Source organism: Tachysurus fulvidraco, chromosome 23, assembly GCF_022655615.1.
Source record: "Tachysurus fulvidraco isolate hzauxx_2018 chromosome 23, HZAU_PFXX_2.0, whole genome shotgun sequence".
Taxonomy (NCBI): domain Eukaryota; kingdom Metazoa; phylum Chordata; class Actinopteri; order Siluriformes; family Bagridae; genus Tachysurus; species Tachysurus fulvidraco.
Genome location: NC_062540.1, coordinates 2,884,299 through 2,904,433, shown reverse-complemented (window position 1 = coordinate 2,904,433; position 20,135 = coordinate 2,884,299). Strand labels below are relative to the sequence as shown.

Below are 20,135 nucleotides of genomic sequence, written 5' to 3'. Positions count from 1 at the left end.
ACCTCGCCAAAAGAGAACTGAAGATTCACCTTCATCTTCAGGACATTAGAAGAAAAGTGATCTAGAAAAGATCCGGCTGTTATTTGTAGCATGATACATAATGATGTGATGCAGAGTTACTCCAGTAGCAGCAGTGTTTCTTATAGCACAGTAAATTTTGGCATAGATTTTACACCACATCTTTTTACATTTTTTAACATTTTTCACAGCTATTTTAAAAAAACAACTTTGAAATGATTTCTTTTTAAATCCGTATATTTTGTTACATTTATTGTTGTGGGGAAACTCCAACACTCGCTCTGCTTCGTAGCTTTTGTGATATCTCGTTCATTATGAACATAGTGGATGGATGGAGAGAGCTGGTGGAGCGAGAAATGAATGGAGATGGATGATGGAGAGAGAGAGAGATGGATGGAGCGAGAGCTGGAGGAAGAGAGTGAGATGGTTGGAGCAAGATGGATGGATGGAGAGAGATGGTTGGAGCAAGATGGATGGATGGATGGATGGAGTGAGAGCGCTAGCTATGTAAATCCACAAGCTACCTTCAGTAATCTTAATTTATTCTGCATACATCGACACATGAACTTAAACTTGACGCTTCACTGCCATCTCCTGGTGTAGCATTAGTGCTCCACCAACAGTACATAAAGAGCATAGATGAAATATTAGAGGTCCCTGTGGTTAAAGCTCTGTTTAGTGTAAGTGAAGAGCAGAGAAGGAGAAAATCCTTCACACAACAGTCCCAATAAAGTCTGAAAACATATGCTGAAAGTCTGTCTGGCTCTTCCATGTTTGTAGCAATGGAAACATCTGGTCAAGTCTACTTTTATTATCTACTGCATGCATTTGCACTGTTTGAACACCAGAGGGCTCAATCTGTCTAATTCTATCCGTTACTTCCTCGTGAAAAGGCGTAGTAAAGATCTCTCCGGTGTCTCAGCTGGAATTAATTACCGTCATTACGTCCATTTGGTGCTGCAGCTTCATGCAATCACGTAACTCTGAATAACAGAAGCTGCTGATAAGGGTTTATGAGAGCAGAGTCCATGTAGAGTAAACACACACACACACACACACACATATGCACGCATCCTGACCCGGTTGTGTAACAACGAATCTGCCAAATAAAGACCATAAACTGGAGCCGTGCTGATACAAGAGACCACCGTCAACTCCCGTTCCCCGTTTTATAACAGCACGTGCGATATAAGGCACAAGATAGGAGGCTGTACCTTTATTTGCATATGACATCAAACCTATGATTTAATCCCTCCTTTTTCCTGAGCACGTGCCTTCCGATATATCTGTATATATATACATATATAGGCGACGGTAGACATTGTGTGAAGCTGAAGGTCTCGCGCGACACGTGCGTTTGTGTAAAGCGCGCGCTCAGGTTACCGTTATGATTTTTTAAAGATTATAGCCTACAGGAGGAGCGCGAGGAGCAGCTGCACGTGCCGTTCACACCTATCAGGTAAGTTTAAAATCAAACAAACAAAAACATTTTATCAAGCGGTTTATTGTAGTTTTTTAAAACTCTATGTTAAAAGCCACAGAGGAAGTCACAGTGCTGTATTGTTATATCTTAGCTATACAAATGTCTGGGGGAAAATCTACAGTGTTTTTTTTATGCTCCATCTTAGATTTTAATGTTTGCAAACAAAAGATTGTCCAAAAGTAGGGAAGAAGTTTTCATACTTTTAACTGTTAAAAATTAGATCATTATTTCATCTACAGTATTATTTATTTACAGTATTATTTCATTCAATCTACTGAATTTTTTTACTTATAGTATTATTTATCTACAGTATTATTTATTTACAGTATTTTATTTACAATATTATTTATTTACAGTGTTTATCTACTGAATTTTTTACTTACAGTATTATTTATCTACAGTATTATTGAGCTTATTTTTATAGATTGTTGACATTTATTTACACAGTAGTTTGTTTTTGAGTTTCTTAACCTAAACCCTTTCGATTCACATAGTTAAAAGAAGTAAAATTTGTTAATAACTATAAATACGCAATGAATATAATAATAGAAAAGCATGAACTATTCCTCGGTTGTCCTCGGGATCCACGTTGAGAACCTCGGCTCATGGAGTTTATTCGACCAAATGTTTGTGTACACCTGACCATTAGACCCACTTGTATGTGCTAGCTGAACATCCCATTCCAGATTTATTCCCTAATAAGCTTCATGCCTCAGGGAAAGCATTCTTCTAGATGTTGGATTGTGTCTTTGGGGATTTGTGTTCATTCAGCTAGAAGAGCATTAATGAGACCAGACACATGATGTTGGTTTGATGGGGTAGTCGCTGGTCCAGATCATCATAAAGGTGTCGGGTTTCCACAAAATTCACAAAATGTGGCGTATTTTCCGGAAATTACTACATTATAAAGTTTGTGTTTAAGTTATCAGATGAAACCTTATTGAAGGTGTCTACAGATTCGATGGTTTGTAACTTCATGAACTCTGACATGATTTTGCCTCACAGGAAAAGTTACATTTTAAACCAAATTCCTTATTACAGGAATTCTGTGTTCACCACAGAAATCAATTTTTTATGGTTGATTGTATTGATATAATAGCTAACCTGTTTGTACTGGAAGACAGGGTTAGAATCGTAACTTGGACTGTGTTTACGTTTTGCCGTCGTCTTTAGTGTTAATGTCGCAGATGTTGTTCCATGGTGTGATGTGATGTGCCATCATGACCATACGCAGAGCACAAAGTTCTGGCAGTGTGAAAAGTTTTGTGGTTCATATCGGAGTGTGAACGCTGCTACAGTGATGGTTCAAAAAATTCCACCCAAAGTAGTATGACGTAAATGTAAACTGCAAAAATAAGAAAAATGTGAGCTTGTTTTCAAGTCCTGATCGTGTTGATTATTGATATTAAGTATTACGTTGTAATTATTATTAGAGGATCTTCATTGGATGGATCTGACAAGTAGAAGACATACTCTCACGGTCTGTTATAAAGTTTATCTAACATGGCTGCCCCAAATCATTACACTGAGCTACACTTTATGGCTGAGCTATTTATTTATAGCTGCACTTGTTTTTTGTGGGGACAGATTTCGATTAACGTCGTAGCTCTAACGCGAAAGACATTTCACTAGACCAATGCCAAACTATTCCTTTAATGTTGGTCACTGTCAGTGCCAGGTGTCAAATTTAAAAATTTTCTAAACTCAATCCTGGGTCAGCTTTTCTCTTTCCAAAACAGAGCTCCAAACACTTAATGCATTTGATTTAGTTGAAAAGATGGACAAAATTCTGAGTATGCTGAGTGTATATAGTGTAACTTGTATATAGTGTAAAAGTTTTCTCCATCTGAAGTCTTACATGCCATATTTTTGGTTTGATTAAATTCAATAGAGAGCCAGAACGTTATGTAACTAGATGGATAAAAAGTATAAAACTTTTCTTTTCCTTATTGAATAGGTAAATTAGCTACTGTTTTCCTGAGGGAACAAGCGCACATTGATGGTGTGATTTGGCAAATTTCCCCCACCCCCATTTCTGTGTAATTTTAAAATATTAAGGAGGATCGTTTTTTTACATTTCACAGGATGCCAGAAAACAGAAACATGGATGGTGTGAAGAAAGGAGGCTATGGAGCTACAGTGAGCTTCCACAACATCCATTATAGCGTCAACGTCAGGGCTGGGATTCTCTGCAAACGCAAAAAGACCCAGAAAAACATCCTCATCGACCTCAAGTGAGTTCAGGCTGAGACGGCTAACGATCAGACATGCTTGTTTTGTGTTGTGTAACCTCAGATCCTTAAACTGACCTCTGAGATCCTCTTGTAATGCTTTTACAACATTATGTACTGGGTTTATTGTAGCTTTGAGACCGGATCATGATGCCATTGTTCTGTCACAAGCAGCTTTTTATTGCTGTCGTTATCGTGTGTGATTAGAGAGAATCTGAGGTAAAGGTCTAGCAGAAAGCAGCAGGTTGTAGGACACAGACACACCTTCATGCTCTGTTATCAACATGACCCTCACAAGGTGGTGACAGAAGTCATGTTTTTTTTTACAGAGAAATCAGTTCACATGGTAAAGTTAAATAAATAAGTGTTAACTGTGGTAAAGTAATAAAGGCTACATTTCTAACTGAGGTAAAGTAATAAAGGCAACATTGCTAACCCTGGTAAAGTAATGAAGGCTGTTGTGCTAACTGAGGTAAAGTAATGAAGGCTACATTGCTAACTGTGGTAAATGTAATAAAGGCTACATTGCTAACTCAGGTAAAGTAATAAAGGCTACATTGCTAACTGAGGTAAAATAATGAAGGCTGTTGTGCTAACTGGGTTAAAGTAATGAAGACTGAAATAAAAAATGTAAGTCACTGAGTGTCTGCTAAACCCTGTAAATGTAGGCCTGTTGTGCTAACTGAGGTAAAGTAATGAAGACTGTTGTGCTAACTGGTAAAGTAATGAAGACTGTTATGCACTGGAGTAATGATGTTTATATATAGGACCAAAAAACACAGCAGTTTCATTTAAGGTTTTGATGTATAAACTTGTACCGTGTGTGTGTGTGTGTGTGTGTGTGTGTGTGTGTGTGTGTGTGTGTGTGTGTGTCTGTGTGTAAAACAGATGTGAGGCAGGGTCTGGTCCCAAATTTGTGTAAAAAGGGACACTGGGGGAAAGAGCATTGTGTATAAATAGTTGTACAAAGGCTGAATGAGACGTGACTCTACACACAGTCTTACAGACGCTCACAGTCAGAAAACAGTTGTTACACACTGTTGCTTATTCAGGTGTCCACACACAATACAAAAAAATTAAAACATACACACATACCGGTGATTGTATATTTTTTCTAGTTGCACAAAAGATAAAATCAAACAATAGAAAATGGAAATTCTCCAGCTGAGTGTTATATAAAGTGTTTAAACTTCAATAAAACAGGCAGTACACACACACATATATACACACTCACTTTATTGTTTAGCTGTGCATGCGTAGTGAGAAGGATGAACCATTATACAATCTTTGGACTTACATAACAACTTTTATTTAATTTGACCTTGTGCGGACATTTAGCTAGTCCATATAATGGAGCTACAGTACGGTTTTATTTATTAAAACATGTAAAATACTTTTTTGTTACTGGGGTTAATGTCAGAGTTAGATGCTCATTAATCATGTTTGAGAAGTCCTCAGGTTAGTAAAACTGGGATGTGTGTGTGAGCACAGTTGGTTGATTTAGAAGGTCACTGACCTTGAACTGGTCTTCATGACAAGGCATTAAACAACATCAGGCCTTTCAGATAAAACAGTAACTCGAGTAGCTTTATCAGGTCTCAGCCGATTGTGTCAACAGTCAGTTTATGTTAAGTCTATTTCTGTATGAATTTTAACGAATTGCATTCAGTTTACAACTTAACATCAACAGCTAACATCTTTTCTGTCATTTGGGCAGAATTGAGGCTTAATGAGTAATATTATAAGCTTAGATTTTAATTTTGGTAGAAATTTCAGAAGCCCAACATAATTTTTATAAAAAATATTTACATTATAAAGTATTTTTATAATGTAAATTTGTAGAAGAATTTCTCGCTTTTTGGTTTCCTACAGTAGAAAGGTTAATAAATCGAACATTTATGCTAGACTTTTAGTAGATTTTGATGTAAAAGTCTAAAATAAAACAAATCTTGAAGTTAAAAATATCGAAGGTACCAAAACTCACTTTATGCAGATTAATTCATTAATTTATCAAAGCAACTTTACTCTGGAGGATCGCTGTGGCTTAATGATGTCGTCATCTATATTTTGAAAGTGAATGAATTTCTCTAATTATAGTTTTAGAGAGAAAGAAAAAACTATTACTAATGACTTATCGCACAAAATCAGTAGAGAAGTGTGAGATGTTTTTAGATTCATAAACTTCATTTAGGTTACAGAATATAACCGGTATAATGACGAAAATAATTTCGCTTGTTTTCTTCTCATATCTTCATATTCTCTCTTCTGTTCAGTACAGCTACAAGCCTTGAATAAATTTATTGTTTTAATAAAATTATATTTACTGAGAGAACTTGCTAGAATGTTGTGTGTGTGGGGGGGGTTATTATAGTATGACGAATGGTCATGATGTGCTTTTTCTTTTGTGGTGTAAAGGTCCATATCAGTATGTCATGCTATAGCTGTGAGTGGCAGAACGATCTCAGGATAAATCACCATCATGCTGGCGAAGCCTCAGACTACTAACAGAGATGCAGTAGATTACACACAGATAATCCACACACACTTTTTTTTTTTTTAACTTTGAAAATTACCGCTCACCTTGTTTACATCTTCCACCATGCAGTGTCTCTTTTTTGTGTGTGTGTGTTTTTTTCAGAACCTTTGAAGTATCTAAGCGAAGTGGTGTATATATTGTTTTATATCCAACTTTTTATATATTTACCCGCATCTGATATCGATTAAGATTTTTAGGGCTCCAAAAACTTATGTAAAAAAAACCCAGCAGTTTTGCTTGTAGGACTGCGGCAATGCTGTGATTAACAGTTTATCTCTTAGACATTACGGTACTCAAGACAGCTGAAGATGTAGAAGATGAGATCATGAACATGTCTGAGATGGACCGGTCACTCTGACCTTCAGGAAAGTGGTGAATATGATGACTGATGATGCTTGTTTGTGTTTTTTGTGGGTTTTCTTCATCTAGTGGAATTATGAAGCCTGGACTGAACGCCATATTAGGAGCCACCGGGAGCGGAAAGTCATCGTAAGCCCTTACCTACGTGTTTGTGTGTGTGTGATGAGCAGTTCGGTTTGCTGATAGGGGTGGAGTTTTGTTCTGGCACTGATGTGTGTTTGTGTAGTTTTTTAGATGTACTGGCAGCAAGAAAAGATCCAAATGGATTGACTGGAGAGGTGCTGATAGATGGAGCACCACAGCCACCCAACTTTAAATGTCTGTCTGGATATGTAGTGCAGGTACATGTGTCCACACACTCACTCACTCACACACTCTTTCTTTCTTTTTCTTACTCCCCCCACCACACACACAAATGCAGTATCACATCCTTATAATGTTCCAGCACTCAGCATCTCACTTCTTTCTTTCTCACACTGACTCACCCATCTGTGTCAATAACATCTTGTCATGTATTACACAATACACCAGAAAATGCTGAGTGTTTTTCGCAGTCATGACACATGAATACACACCATGACTAAGCAAATGATCATTAAGACACAGTAAGACCTGATCATGCTGAAGCAGTGTTAGCCAGCTAGCTGTGAAAAAGCATGTCCAACTTTTTTTTTAATAATTGATGTGTCTGTGTGTGTGTGTGTGTGTGTGTGTGTGTGTGTGTGTGTGTGTGCAGGATGATGTGGTGATGGGAACACTGACAGTGAGGGAGAATCTGCGCTTCTCTGCAGCGTTAAGGCTCCCAAGGTCCATTAGTCAGAAAGAGAAGGAGGAGAAAGTGCAGCGACTGATTGAAGAGCTCGGGCTGACTAAAGTAGCTGACTCACGGGTAGGACACACACACACACACACACACACACACACACACACACACAATTAGACAAAGTCAGCGTATAGGAAACGACAGAAAACAGAACTCTGACTCATGGTTGGAGATTGACACACGAGACACACACACACACATCCATGTGTGCAGAATTATACAGACTTGTATAAAGCAGTGATTCCAATCAAACGGAGCAGTTAAGCCCACTATATTTTACACACTATGTATTTTATTGTTGATGAGGTGGGACTTTGACTGTCAGTCTCTCTCTCTGATTGGCTGTTTAACAGGTTGGCACACAGCTGATTCGTGGGATTTCAGGAGGTGAGAGAAAGAGGACCAACATCGGCATGGAGCTCATCATCGATCCGTCTGTCCTCTTCCTGGATGAGCCGACGACCGGACTGGACGCTAGCACGGCTAACTCTGTACTGTCACTGCTGAAGAGGTACACACACACTCACAAAAACACACACACACACACACACACAAGTCCTCTACAGCAGAAGTCTGTAATCATAATACGAGAGACCCTCCTGCTGTGCTGCGTGTTTACAGGATGTCAAATCACGGCCGGACCATCATCCTCTCAATCCACCAGCCACGTTACTCCATTTACCGGCTGTTCGACTCACTCACCCTGCTGGTTTCAGGCAGGCAGGTTTACCACGGGCCTGCTCAGAGCGCACTGGAATACTTTAGCGACATCGGTTTCACCTGTGAAGCCCATAACAACCCCGCTGACTTCTTCCTGGATGTCATTAATGGAGATTATTCTGCAATGTCTCAGAACAAACTAGAGGATAATCCAGGTTTATATCATACACGCGCACACACACACACACACACACACACACACGCACACGCACACTGCTTAAAGAATAAACGTGCTTAATATATGTGTGTTTTTAGCAGAGCTGGATCAAAAGCAAGACGCATCGACCATCGAGGAGCATCTGGTGCAGGAGTACAAGCAGTGGTCTTATTACAAGCAGACCAGAGAGGAGTTGGAGCAGATCACACAGGGACAAAATTACGACAACCGGCCCAAATCACGCACCATCACCTACAACACGTCCTTCTGCCACCAGTTCAAATGGGTTCTGAAGAGGACATTCCGCAACCTGATGCTCAACCCACAGACCTCCTTCGCTCAGGTTTTTAGAAAGTGTCTATAATCAAATGAATATCTAGATACAGAAAAGGAAGAGTCTGGATTCCAGAAGGATTTGGATAAAAGCGCTTAGCGAATTAATGATCTCAACCTTAACCCGATATGTTATCGTTACTATAGCAACAGCTCGTACACAGGAAGTGGTGCGGTGAATGATCTCAATCTCGGCCTAATAACAGACATATGAGAAGAAAGAAATGTAGAATTGTTTCTGGTATTTGGAAGGAGTCTGTAGTGTCATCGTTTTGGACGGGTTTCCGTCATTTCGTACTTTCTCTGTAACAGAATAAACCTGTTATGTTGTTTATCTTGTTTCTTTTAAAAAATAGTTGCTGTAACCTAATGGCCAACTTGTGCCACGTACGTTACATTAAAAGCAACTATAAAGGTACAAAAAGCGACATTTCTGAAAACATCGAATTGTTCATAAACGATGTGAGGAGTTAAACACTTCAGTACCGTAACGTTTATCAGTGGGAACAGTAAAACTGCTTGGTGTCAGGATGTAGCACAAGAAACTAATTACGTTCTGACTTAATCCAGCAGAAAGACGAGTCACGTGATGTAGATTTTATCGAGATACTGTTTTGCAGGGAGCCTCCTACGGGTGTCTGGGACAGATTTGTTCTCTTCAGAAAAGGAATGCAGATGTTGATCTTGAAAAAATGATTTTGATGTCTTTCACCTGCTGGAACTTGTTCTACATAGTGTGTGTGTGTGTGTGTGTGTGTGTGTGTGAGAGAGAGAGAACACACTGTAAATTAATCGATGCCCTTTTCATTTGCCTGTTTCTCTTCTCAGGTCGGTGTAACAGTTTTCTTAGCCTTGATTGTTGGTGCCATCTTTTTTGGTGTGTCAGAAAATTCAAGCGGAATCCAGAACAGGTGAGAAAAATGAAACAGCGAGACATAGACGTGTGTGTGTGTTCACTCAGGTTATCTGTACATTTCATTACAATGACAAGTCGCCACATGAATCAGGAATGATGTAGGATGTGGTTAAGGAGTTCGACTACTGATTGGAAGGTCATTAGTTCGAATCCCAGGTCCACCAAGTTGCCACTGCAGGGCCCCTGAGCAAGGCCCTTAACCCTTAATTGCTCAGGTGTATAAACTGAAATAAAAATGTAAGTCACTCTGGATAAGAGTGTCTGCTAAATGCTAAATGAATGATTGACGGGTGGTTTGAGCGCTCTTCTATGAAGCCCCACCCACTTTCTCCTGTCTTGAAAAATATTTTGATTTGTTCATGTGAATTACGTCTGTTTTATCATCTGGTGAATGTTTATTAACTACTTGGGTGGGAAAAAAAAGATCAGTAAGCCATTAGAAATGCAATCGAATTCTCTTCCGGCACAATTCGGCACAAATTATCTTCAATTTGCATACCCTGACTTAACGTGTGTGTGTGTGTGTGTGTGTGTGTGTGTGTGTGTGTGTGTACTAACAGGATGGGTGCCTTGTTCTTCATCACTACCAACCAGTGTTTCGGCTCGCTGTCCTCCGCCGAACTCTTCATCACAGAGCGCAAACTCTTCCTGTGAGTGGAGAAAAAGCAGACACCTTTTTTTTTTTTTTTTTAAATGTAAATTGTATTAGAAATACAGAAGCAGTACAAGCAGCTCGGAGGTCCAGCGTCTGTGCTGGTGGACATTAGATACCGAGCCACTTACCTCCTTAATGTTCAGTAGGTAAATAATAAGCGTGTTAACATGAACCGACACGATGCTAAACTGGTAGCTATAAACGTCCTGTACATTTAGCCTCAAAGCAAGTAACAATGTGAGTTTAACGTAGAGGTTAAAGCACATCCGTATGAACGCCCTTGTTTTCCCTCTTCCCGTACAGACACGAGTATGTTAGCGGTTATTACAGAGTGTCGGTGTATTTCCTGTGCAAGATGCTCTCAGATATTCTCGTACTACGCACAGTTCCAGCCATCATCTTCAGCTTAGTGGCCTACTGGATGATTGGTAACACGCATACACACCACACACACATCACATACACATCACACACTATCCTTCAAATGACTATTATTGCAGCTAATAATTTATTTTATACAACCTCAGTAACTAAACAAAAATATTTATATATGTATAATATATGCATTTCATTTGAAGACCATTCCAGAGTCCCCACAAAGATGTAAACACACACACACACACTTCAGTAAATCTGTTCATGTGAATTAATCGATAAAGACCTGATTAATTGGCTCAAGTATGATTTTTCCATAATGATAAATAAAATGTAAAATAAGACAAAAGAAATTTGTTTAGAATTTTATTTGAAACAAACAAGGTTTTTTTTTTAGTTTATTAATGAAGAATTGTGTATCGTTTGTGCTTTTGTTTGAGTTAATGGCCTTTAGTTTATTGTTCAATTTGAACAGGTTGAATGACGGATTGATTTAAACGCTGCATGTTTAACCACATTCATATATCATTAAGCTCTTAAAGGATTTCTCTTCTGCTTTAAATCTCCAGGGTTTAAATCTGATGTTGGGCCATTTTTTTTCTTCATGTTCACTGTGGCCATGACGGCGTACACGGCCACGTCCATGGTGATGGCCATCTCTGCTGATCAGAATGTAGTGGCCATCGCTAACATCTACATGACCATCACCTTCGTCTTCATGATGGTAAGAAAGCTGGTCACGCTTGTGCGGGAGGAGTGTGTGGTACATCACCCAAGAGTCAATAGATGTGTGTGTGTGTGATTTCTTTAGATTTTCTCAGGGCTGTTGGTGAATTTGCCGAGCATCGCTGACTGGCTCAGCTGGCTCAAATACTTCAGCATTCCACGCTATGGCCTTACCGTAAGTCAGCAACCAGCTCCACCACACACACAGGGTTCTAAATTAACTATGCAACTTTTCTGTTCTCCGAAGGCAGCAGTATCTTAATTCTGTTTGCGATCGGATTAAATTTGAGCCACACGATGAAAAACAATCAGCTGTTGTAATCAGGAAGGGTTTCTTTCAGGATTTCCCTCCAGTTTTCAAAACAGGAAATCTCGCTACAAATACGACAAACACGACTGCAGGACTGCTAAAGACATCAGTAGAGAGATTTTTAATTCACCATTTTGACCAGACTGTCTATTTAACTGTATGATGATGTTCAGGGTCTCCTGGTGAATGAGTTTGTTGGGCTGAAATTCCATAATCCTCCTCTGAATCTGCATCCTGGCTTCAACTTTACCGTATTCCCCAAGTAAGTACCGACACCACTCGCATTTTAGTATAAAACACAGGAAACTACAGAAATCGATTTAAAACCTTCAGTTCACTTTCTAACGTACAACACGACTCGTTCGTTCCAGCTCGACGACTGGAGAGGAATTTCTGACGGAGCAGGGTATCGATTACTCCACCTGGGGCATGTGGCAGAATATCGTGGCTCTGGCCTGCATGCAAGTCATATTCCTGTGTATTGCATACCTGAAACTGCGATTAATCAAAAAATTTACATAGACACACCCCCACACCCATTTGGTGCTTCGCTAGCTCCTCCTCCTGACTCCTCCCCTTCGTTACCAGATTTTCCTTATTTATAACCATTTCAGGAAACAGGTTGTTTAAACGTTCCTCATAGCTACACAAGTTTTCCCTCATATTTCTACATAAACATACTACACAAAAGTGCAGGGGTTTTGTGTGTGTAATTCCAGCTCAAATCTGCCGCTGTATCGAACAAAAACCCTGAACACTAGCCAGTCTTGGATTGCTGTTGGGAATTAAACCCTTAAAAAAAAAAATAACATTTTATATGAAGGAAACATTACAGTTGTGATTATTGTAATAAATTTTTTTTTTTGCAATGTTTGACTGTCGTTATCTCTCCCGTGTGCAGTTAAAACGCATCAAGGCTTTAAGATCGAAAAAGTGTATTTGTTGTGCGATAGCGCCACCTGTGGTCGAGAAGGAGAAAGTCTGGATTAAAAGTTTGTATTTTATTTTCGGTGTCACGTAAAATACGATGCAAAAACAGAAAAGCAACTCAATAGCAATTAGTTTCTCACTAAAGAAAAAAAAAAGTCTTTTCAAGTACCTGATTCCTGTTTCTAATAAAAAAAAAAACTCCATGAACTGTAACTGTTCATACAGACTTGCATAACAAACAGAAACAAACGGATGTCATTTTCCGTCCTCCACGACAGTCAGGAACCCAGCAGGAGAGTCAGAGATGAACAAGATCAAAGTCAGTGTATAAAATCGGAACCCTGAGGCAGACGTCGACGTCGTCCTGATCCTGAATACGTCCCAAGTCATTTGTATTAAATGTTGAAGTTGCCCACTGATGCTGTAGAGCAGAAACACACACTGAAACTAGACCTAGCTACATTTAGCTGCTTTCACGGTTTGCCATGTAGAAGTGACCTTCAGCTGTACCGAGACGTCCTTTAACGCTCCTTCATGTTTATATAGTGAGACAGAACTGACCGAGACGCCACAACTCCACGTTGGAGACGACTTGTGTTTTGGGTTTTTTTTTGCGGGAGATGAACAGGGCTCGTTTTCTGCTGGTTGGAAAGATCTGGGTGACTTCACACGTCTCCGAAGTCTGGTGCTGGTGTGTGGCGTCAGTCAGGGTTTAGCGGTGTAGGTCCGGGGTCGGAGGGCAGATTGACGCGCTGTTCATCCATGCGTTTGGCCTGCGAGCGCAGGATGAGGCTGAAAAAATCTTCATCCGGGACGGTGGGTCCTCGTGTCGGGGGAGGAGGAGGAGCGCATCTCTGGTCGTCAAGTCGGGAACCCTGGGAAGACATTTTTTTTTTAGTTATCACTGAAGATCTGGTGAATTGTGGGATCTATCAGCGACGGATCACTTGTGCTCAAGCGCATCTCTGTGTACAATCATGAAATCCAGCTGCTTCATTCTCCATCTCTCTTTAAATCAGGAAAAGTACTCCAAAGCTGCTAGAATTAAATCAGCTTTACATTTTAACCCTCTTCGAGATGAAATAACACTTCAGCTGTGTGTGTGTGTGTGTTTTGGTTTGAACGGCTGACCTGGCACTTAATAAGAATGTCGAAGAAGTCGTCGTCTGGCTCCTTGCTGTCAGCGCTGGCGATGAGCTGACTCAGCATGGCCTGGCTGTTGTTCTGGTCCAGCAGTAAACCTGGCAGTGGCCCCATGCTCACACGCTGCTCGTCCAGCCTCCGGCCTTGAGAGCTGGCCAACAAGTCCAGGAAGTGGCCCGGCTGAGCCGAAGCCGCCTCTTCGGACGCAGAAATAGCTGAATGAAATAAACAAACAAATAAAAGTGAAGGGTGTGTGTGTAAAACAAGTCCCAAAGGACACGGCTTTTTACCTGGATGTACTGACGTGTTACTTTAGACAAGTGGACATCTCGGTTCTAGGATTTACATTTACTAGATTAATTGATTTCAGTAAAGGTCAAATTCAAGTCGTAAACAAAAAAAAAAAAGCTTAGCTCAGGAGCCAGGGCTAGTTTTGGGTCAATAAATAAATAAATATCATCTAAAATACTTCTAACATCTTATTCCGGCTCCTGAGGCTGCGCCGCCTTCTCGAGTTTAACATTTGTGTTAATGATAATTCAGTGAAGCAATAAATAAATAAATGAATGAAGATTGTGTTATTGTTGTACATTACCAGAAACCACTTAAGCAAATCTGAGATACTAAATCACACCACACCACACAAGAGGAGGGGCTAACTCACGTTTCCTCACAGCTACGGGTGGGGTGTCACAAGGGGAGGGGGAGGAACCACGGCTCAAGCCGCCCTGTAAGGAGCACCTCTGGTCGTCCATGCGGTTTCCCTGAAAGCGAGTGAGCAGATCGAAGAAGCCCTCGTCTCCCAGAGTGTCCGGAGCGTACTGTGGGAAAGGATGTCGTCACATTTATTACTCAATTTTTCTTCTACACATGAACGGAAATAATAAAGGAATCTAAATTCATGATTCGGTTATCAGATGAAATGATGATCACACTGACGAGCGACGTGAACTCCCAGTTAAACCAGTACTGACTGACGTCTGTATTACAGGAATGAATGAGTAAATACCTTGGGATCCAGCTCGGGCATGCGAGGAGCGCGGGTCGGGCTCTGGGGCGTTTTAGTCAGACTCGCTCCGTTGGCTTTCGGTTTCTTCCCCTTAAAGCGAGTGATGAAGAAAAGTTTGGACGACGTCTTGGCTATGGGGGAGATTTTGGACTGCTTTGGGGAGACATCCTCATCGCTCGCTGGCCCCTATGTAACAGGGACATGTGTCAAGTGTGAATAGAATTGGTGTGGTGTGTACGTGTGTGTGTGTGTGTGTGTATGTGACTTACAGTGTCCTTGTCTTGACTAAGTTTCATGAGTTCCATGTTCTCCATGCTGTGTCTCCGTCCTGACCTGGGTTTCGTTCCTGCAAAGTAAAAAAATTCACTTTGTCCATTCAAATATACATTTATACCGTTGCTCTGTCCAATCCTGACACACACACACACACACACACACACCCCCCTTTGTGTTTAACCACAAGTGAATTTAGCTGACTTTATTTACATGACCCAAAATTGGAAAGAAAAAAAAAACTTTATTTTATTTTAATTAATTAAATGCAACAAAGCAGAGAAGTGTGGATTCTAAACAGATCTGGTGCCCGTGTACAACACCCTGTGTTGGGAGACACAATGAGCAGAATAGGAAAGGACACACAGAGGGGTGTAAAATTTAATGCTGGAGGACAGAGGGACAGACGAGTGTGTTGGACGAGTGTTACCTGTTGGACTGTCCATGTGGTCATCTGTGTGGCTCATGCTATGGTTCTGATTCAGACCCAACACCAGCTGCAGGTCTGAAACATTCATTCTGGCTGTCAGCTCACCGCTACGGTCTCCAATCTGACGCGCGCGCGCGTGCGCACACACACACACGCACACAGACACAGACACACACACACACAGTTTGCAATGCACAAGCAGATAAAAAATGGTGCTGATAAATGCAGGAGCACAGACAGTGTGTATCTCCCAGTTGGACTAACAGGAGGGTAAAGAATTTCCTGTGCAATCCAATTCCTCTTATCTCCCATTAAGGCCAAGGCTGGAATTACAACACACACACACACACCTCTTTGGAAATCTCCAGATGTTTCTCAGCATATTGTAAGGCCTGTTCATGGTTTCCGAGAGCCGTGTGGGCGTTCCCTAAACTCCAGCAAGCTCTCCCTTCTCCTATCCTACACACACACACACACACACACACACACACACACACACACACACACACAGAGTGAGAGAGGGAGAAAGGAACAAAGAAAAGGAAATGAACAAAACTCTGTGTGTGTCAGAGTTGGTGGTTTTGCTTTTTATTTTGGCCAATTTGTGGTCCTTGAATCCAGATTTATTTTTATTCACTACTTGTTTTTCTTTCTGTTCTATTTACATACAACTTTGTTTCGACAAAACCAGCGTTCTTTAAATCAGAAGCAGCAGGTGTGCATTGTGACGTCTTGTGTTTCTATACGGTACACTCGGCTCCAAAAGTATTGGCACCTTTGAGAGTTAGTGAGAACAGAATTACATAGATCTCGATTATTGGCCACACTGCATTACGTTTTACCAACTTAACAGTGCCATGAAACACAGTCACAGCAAATTAGCGACATTCCTCTACCTTCATCTTTTATATTGGATTTTTTTTTACATGTACAGATTTCAGATGTAAACTGAATCTTAAAACTACATGAACGAATAACTTAAAAAATAATTTCATTCTGTCATAATATTACCTCTGCTATAATTTAGTACACAGTTCAGGATCGTGTGTGTGTGTGTGTACCTGTCTTTGAGGTCCTGAGCGATGATGAGATGTTTGAGGTGGTAGTCGATGGCTCTCTCGTAGTCCTGTAGCAGTGTGTAGGTGTTGCCCAAACTGTAACAGGCCTGAGCCTCTACCGCCCGGTCCCTCAGCTGACGAGCCAACTGTAATGTGCGTCTGTGGAAAAACACACACACACGCGCGCGCGCGCACACACACAGACAGACACACACACACACACACACACACACACACACACAATATCAGAGCTGATGGAGTTCCCAAACAACAGTAATGCTTTAAAACAGAGATACCAGACAGCATGGAGCATTGGCTAGCAATCTATCTAACTAACTATCACTTACTATCTTAACTGACTTATATACAACAGTGTCTGTCTGTGTGTCTGTCTGTCTGTGTGTGTGTGTGTGTGTGTCTGTCTGTGTGTGTGTCTGTCTGTCTGTGTGTGTGTCTCCAGACTCACTAGTGTAACATAAGGATGCTCATCATGTGCTTAAGTACGTAACCTAGTGAACCAGCATTAATGTATTCAATGTTAGAGATTTAAGCACTTATGTACGTCGCTCTGGATAATGGCGTCTGCCAAATGCTGTAAATGTGCTGATTTTTTTCTTCTTCTTTGTTTCTGTGATACACAAAACTGTAACATCACCAGAGTTACACCTTTAGCTTGTTCTTGTTCTCATCGGAGTGATACATTTACTGACGCGGGGACAAAACAGCATGTCAGCTGATTTTTGTCTTTTTGTTTTTCATATCAGCAAAAACGTTCCAGGAAAAAACATTTTTCTCCACACCAAAAAAAATACCCCTATGATCGAACATACAGGAAATAAATAAATAAATAAATAACGTTTTAATCAGTCGTTTTAACCATTTCTCAAAATTACTTTCAGTAGTAGAAAATTATTCGAGATTAAGAGCATTAAACTTGCTTGTAGTTTTCAGCTGCCACCTCAAACTGGCCCAGGAAGATATAAGCGTTTCCCAGGTTACAGTAAGCTCTCCTCTCTGCAGCTCGGTCTCCGAACTCCTTAGCGATGAGGAGACGCTGTGAACGCAAACCAAATCTCAGTGTAGTTTTATACGAGGATTTGATTTCACTTAAACTTAGTCACAAATGCACCGGACGCTCGTACCTGCTCGTGAGCCAGCACGGCATTCTCAAAGTTCCCCAGCAGGTAGTGAGTGTTCCCCAGGTTGCCGTACGTCCGTCCTTGTGCTGCTCGATCCCCCATCTCTTTCACGATGGACAGATTCGCTCTAAAAAAAAAAAAACCACACGGGACGTTTCTGTATAACAGCTTGTGATAACGGTCGCAGAACTCGGACTGGTCACGTCATCACAACTCCATATACAGCGGCATGGATGAATGCTTGATTCTGATTGGTCAGGAGCTGGCAAAATCGTTATCGTTCCTTATAGTAAGAACTTCCACGGTAGACAATCTACATATAAGGGGACGACTTGTTAACTTTACTAAAGAGGAAAAAAAAAAAGTCTGGTGAGGGAAGGATGTTTATTGCTGCTACAAGGTAAGTGAGATGATGTTTTGTTGGACATCGCACAACATAAACTGTAAATATAAATGGATAAAAAGTGTCACCATTGACAAATTCAGCTTAATAGTCTTTTAATGAGCAAATTAAAGATGTGACGTGTGCTTTGAGTGTTTTTGGACCTACAGTATAATCGTATAATGTTCAAGCAAACTCAATTTGCAACATTTCTGTAGAATTGATCTAGACGCTTCGTGCGTTTTCTGTGATCCGATGGCTATCCGATCGTGAAAAGACCAGGTCTAAATGCCCTCCAAGACGTTTCCGAGACAGATATAATTTATACATTTCAGATGAAACAAAACAGGTGTAAATGAATGTGGTTGTTCAAACGGAAGTACTCGTTGGGTCTCAAAACGCGTTGCTGTCGCCAGCGACAACGCAGCAAACAGTAAATGCTGTTTTTTTTGTAGCATAACCGTCATGACGAGTTTTTTCGTCTTCTTTTCGATTGCGTTCTGAAAACCGCGTACGCCAAAGTGTGTTCCATTTTAATTTCCCTGGAAAAATGAGGTCAAATATATTTGCATTTTGGGCGGGAGTAGAAAGATCGGCTCGATATCCGATTCGCCGAGACGCGTTTATGTGGCCTGATGTAAATGGAACAGTTTAAACATACCAGTTAGCTATTGGAACCAGATAGGCCCTTAGTTTATTCATTTCTGCATCTTCCTTCTTCTTTTCTGGGCCAGAAATGAATCCGCCCATCCTGAACGAAAACTGTATCGTTTTATAAAGGGATCCAGTTAGGGATCGTGTTACACTGCAACGTTAAACTGCTTCACGTCGCATCCAGCAGAAGTCGCAAACCACTCTTTTAATGAATTTATTAAGAAACGAATAATGCCTCAAAATAGTCTAAAAATTGTTGCTCGATCACGAAACAACAAACTTTTTGATATGACAAAATTGTGTTTTAGAAGGTTTAATGGTGAATGTAAAGGTATCTGGAGAGAGAAACGTCTACAAGTGGTTAGAGTCGAATATTAAGGCTTTCTTCTTAAACGATTCCTATTACAGAGCTTCTTTTCAGTGCAGTATAACGTTAGCGGTTTGATTTCGGCCGATTTGTCACGCTGTGTCGTCACGCACCATGTGTTTCCCATCATGACACAGCTAGAAAATATGTTGTGGGATTTATACTGTGAGCTCCGAAATTTACGAGCAGTCAAAAACGCTCAAGTACGAGTCATTTGAAAGCAGTTCAGCGCTGCCAAATCTACACACGGCTCAAAGGGGACTGTTTCATGTTTTAACGTGTGTGTGTGTGTGTGTGTGTGGCTAAGATCATGTCTGGATTAAGAGCTCAAGCCTGTGATATAGACATAACTCCTTAATTAAGACAGTACTAATGGCTTCCTTACATTAAATCACTGAACCAGTTGAGATTTTCTCTCTGATTTTCATTCATAGGAAAGATTTTCCTGCTGTTTTAGGAAAACAATCGACAGCTGGGGAAGCCGAGTGCCCCACAGCAGGGCTTTATTTCTCTTATACCACAGCAAGCTGTCAATGGTTACAATTGATCAGACTTTTTATCCTTTTATTGTGAAAATAGTTTGTTATCGGTTATGTTTAAGCACACACACACCATCGTGTACACACCCCATCGTGTACACACACACACCCCATCGTGTACACACACACACACCATCGTGTACACACCCCATCGTGTACACACACACCATCGTGTACACACACACACACACACACACACACACCATCGTGTACACACACACACACACACACACACACCATCGTGTACACACACACACACACACACACACACCATCGTGTTCCCCCAAACACACACACACACACCATCGTGTACACACACACACACACACCATCGTGTACACACACACACACACACACACCATCGTGTACACACACACACACCATCGTGTACACACACACACACCATCGTCTATACACACACACACACAGACACCATCGTGTACACACACACACACACCATCGTGTACACACACACACACACACACACACACACCATCGTGTACACACACACACACACACACCATCGTGTACACACACACACACCATCGTGTACACACACACACCATCG

The 20,135-nt window shown here is 40.8% G+C and overlaps 2 protein-coding genes across 5 annotated transcripts in view; one reads left to right on the top strand and one right to left on the bottom strand.

The window, feature by feature from the left end:
* The first annotated feature begins 1,061 nt into the window (after nt 1-1,061).
* Nucleotides 1,062-12,516, top strand: abcg2a (ATP-binding cassette, sub-family G (WHITE), member 2a). 2 transcript variants are annotated; one of them, XM_047806766.1, is made up of 15 exons: nt 1,062-1,477; nt 3,586-3,735; nt 6,698-6,757; nt 6,855-6,969; nt 7,365-7,517; nt 7,805-7,962; nt 8,073-8,326; nt 8,430-8,671; nt 9,490-9,572; nt 10,138-10,227; nt 10,536-10,660; nt 11,177-11,331; nt 11,419-11,508; nt 11,817-11,905; nt 12,015-12,516. In XM_047806766.1, exons 2-15 carry the CDS (start codon nt 3,587-3,589, stop codon nt 12,163-12,165), a joined length of 1,914 nt encoding a protein of 637 aa, XP_047662722.1. In that variant the 5' UTR covers nt 1,062-1,477; nt 3,586; the 3' UTR covers nt 12,166-12,516. The 2 variants fall into 2 exon arrangements, with proteins under 2 accessions (XP_047662722.1, XP_047662721.1); XM_047806765.1 differs by having other exon boundaries at nt 8,427-8,671.
* Nucleotides 12,517-12,629: 113 nt separating this feature from the next.
* Nucleotides 12,630-20,135, bottom strand: part of gpsm2l (G protein signaling modulator 2, like) — a 24,809-nt gene continuing 17,303 nt past the window's right edge. For all 3 annotated transcript variants that reach the window (XM_027145249.2, XM_027145247.2, XM_047806764.1), the window contains exons 5-14: nt 17,629-17,752; nt 17,425-17,540; nt 16,490-16,645; nt 15,779-15,887; nt 15,429-15,549; nt 14,995-15,071; nt 14,726-14,911; nt 14,381-14,537; nt 13,705-13,931; nt 12,630-13,448 (exon numbers count right to left, since the gene is read on the bottom strand). In XM_027145249.2, the coding sequence (XP_027001050.1) occupies nt 13,275-13,448; nt 13,705-13,931; nt 14,381-14,537; nt 14,726-14,911; nt 14,995-15,071; nt 15,429-15,549; nt 15,779-15,887; nt 16,490-16,645; nt 17,425-17,540; nt 17,629-17,752 (1,447 nt within the window). In that variant the 3' untranslated portion in view covers nt 12,630-13,274. The remainder of the gene's footprint in view (nt 13,449-13,704; nt 13,932-14,380; nt 14,538-14,725; nt 14,912-14,994; nt 15,072-15,428; nt 15,550-15,778; nt 15,888-16,489; nt 16,646-17,424; nt 17,541-17,628; nt 17,753-20,135) is intronic.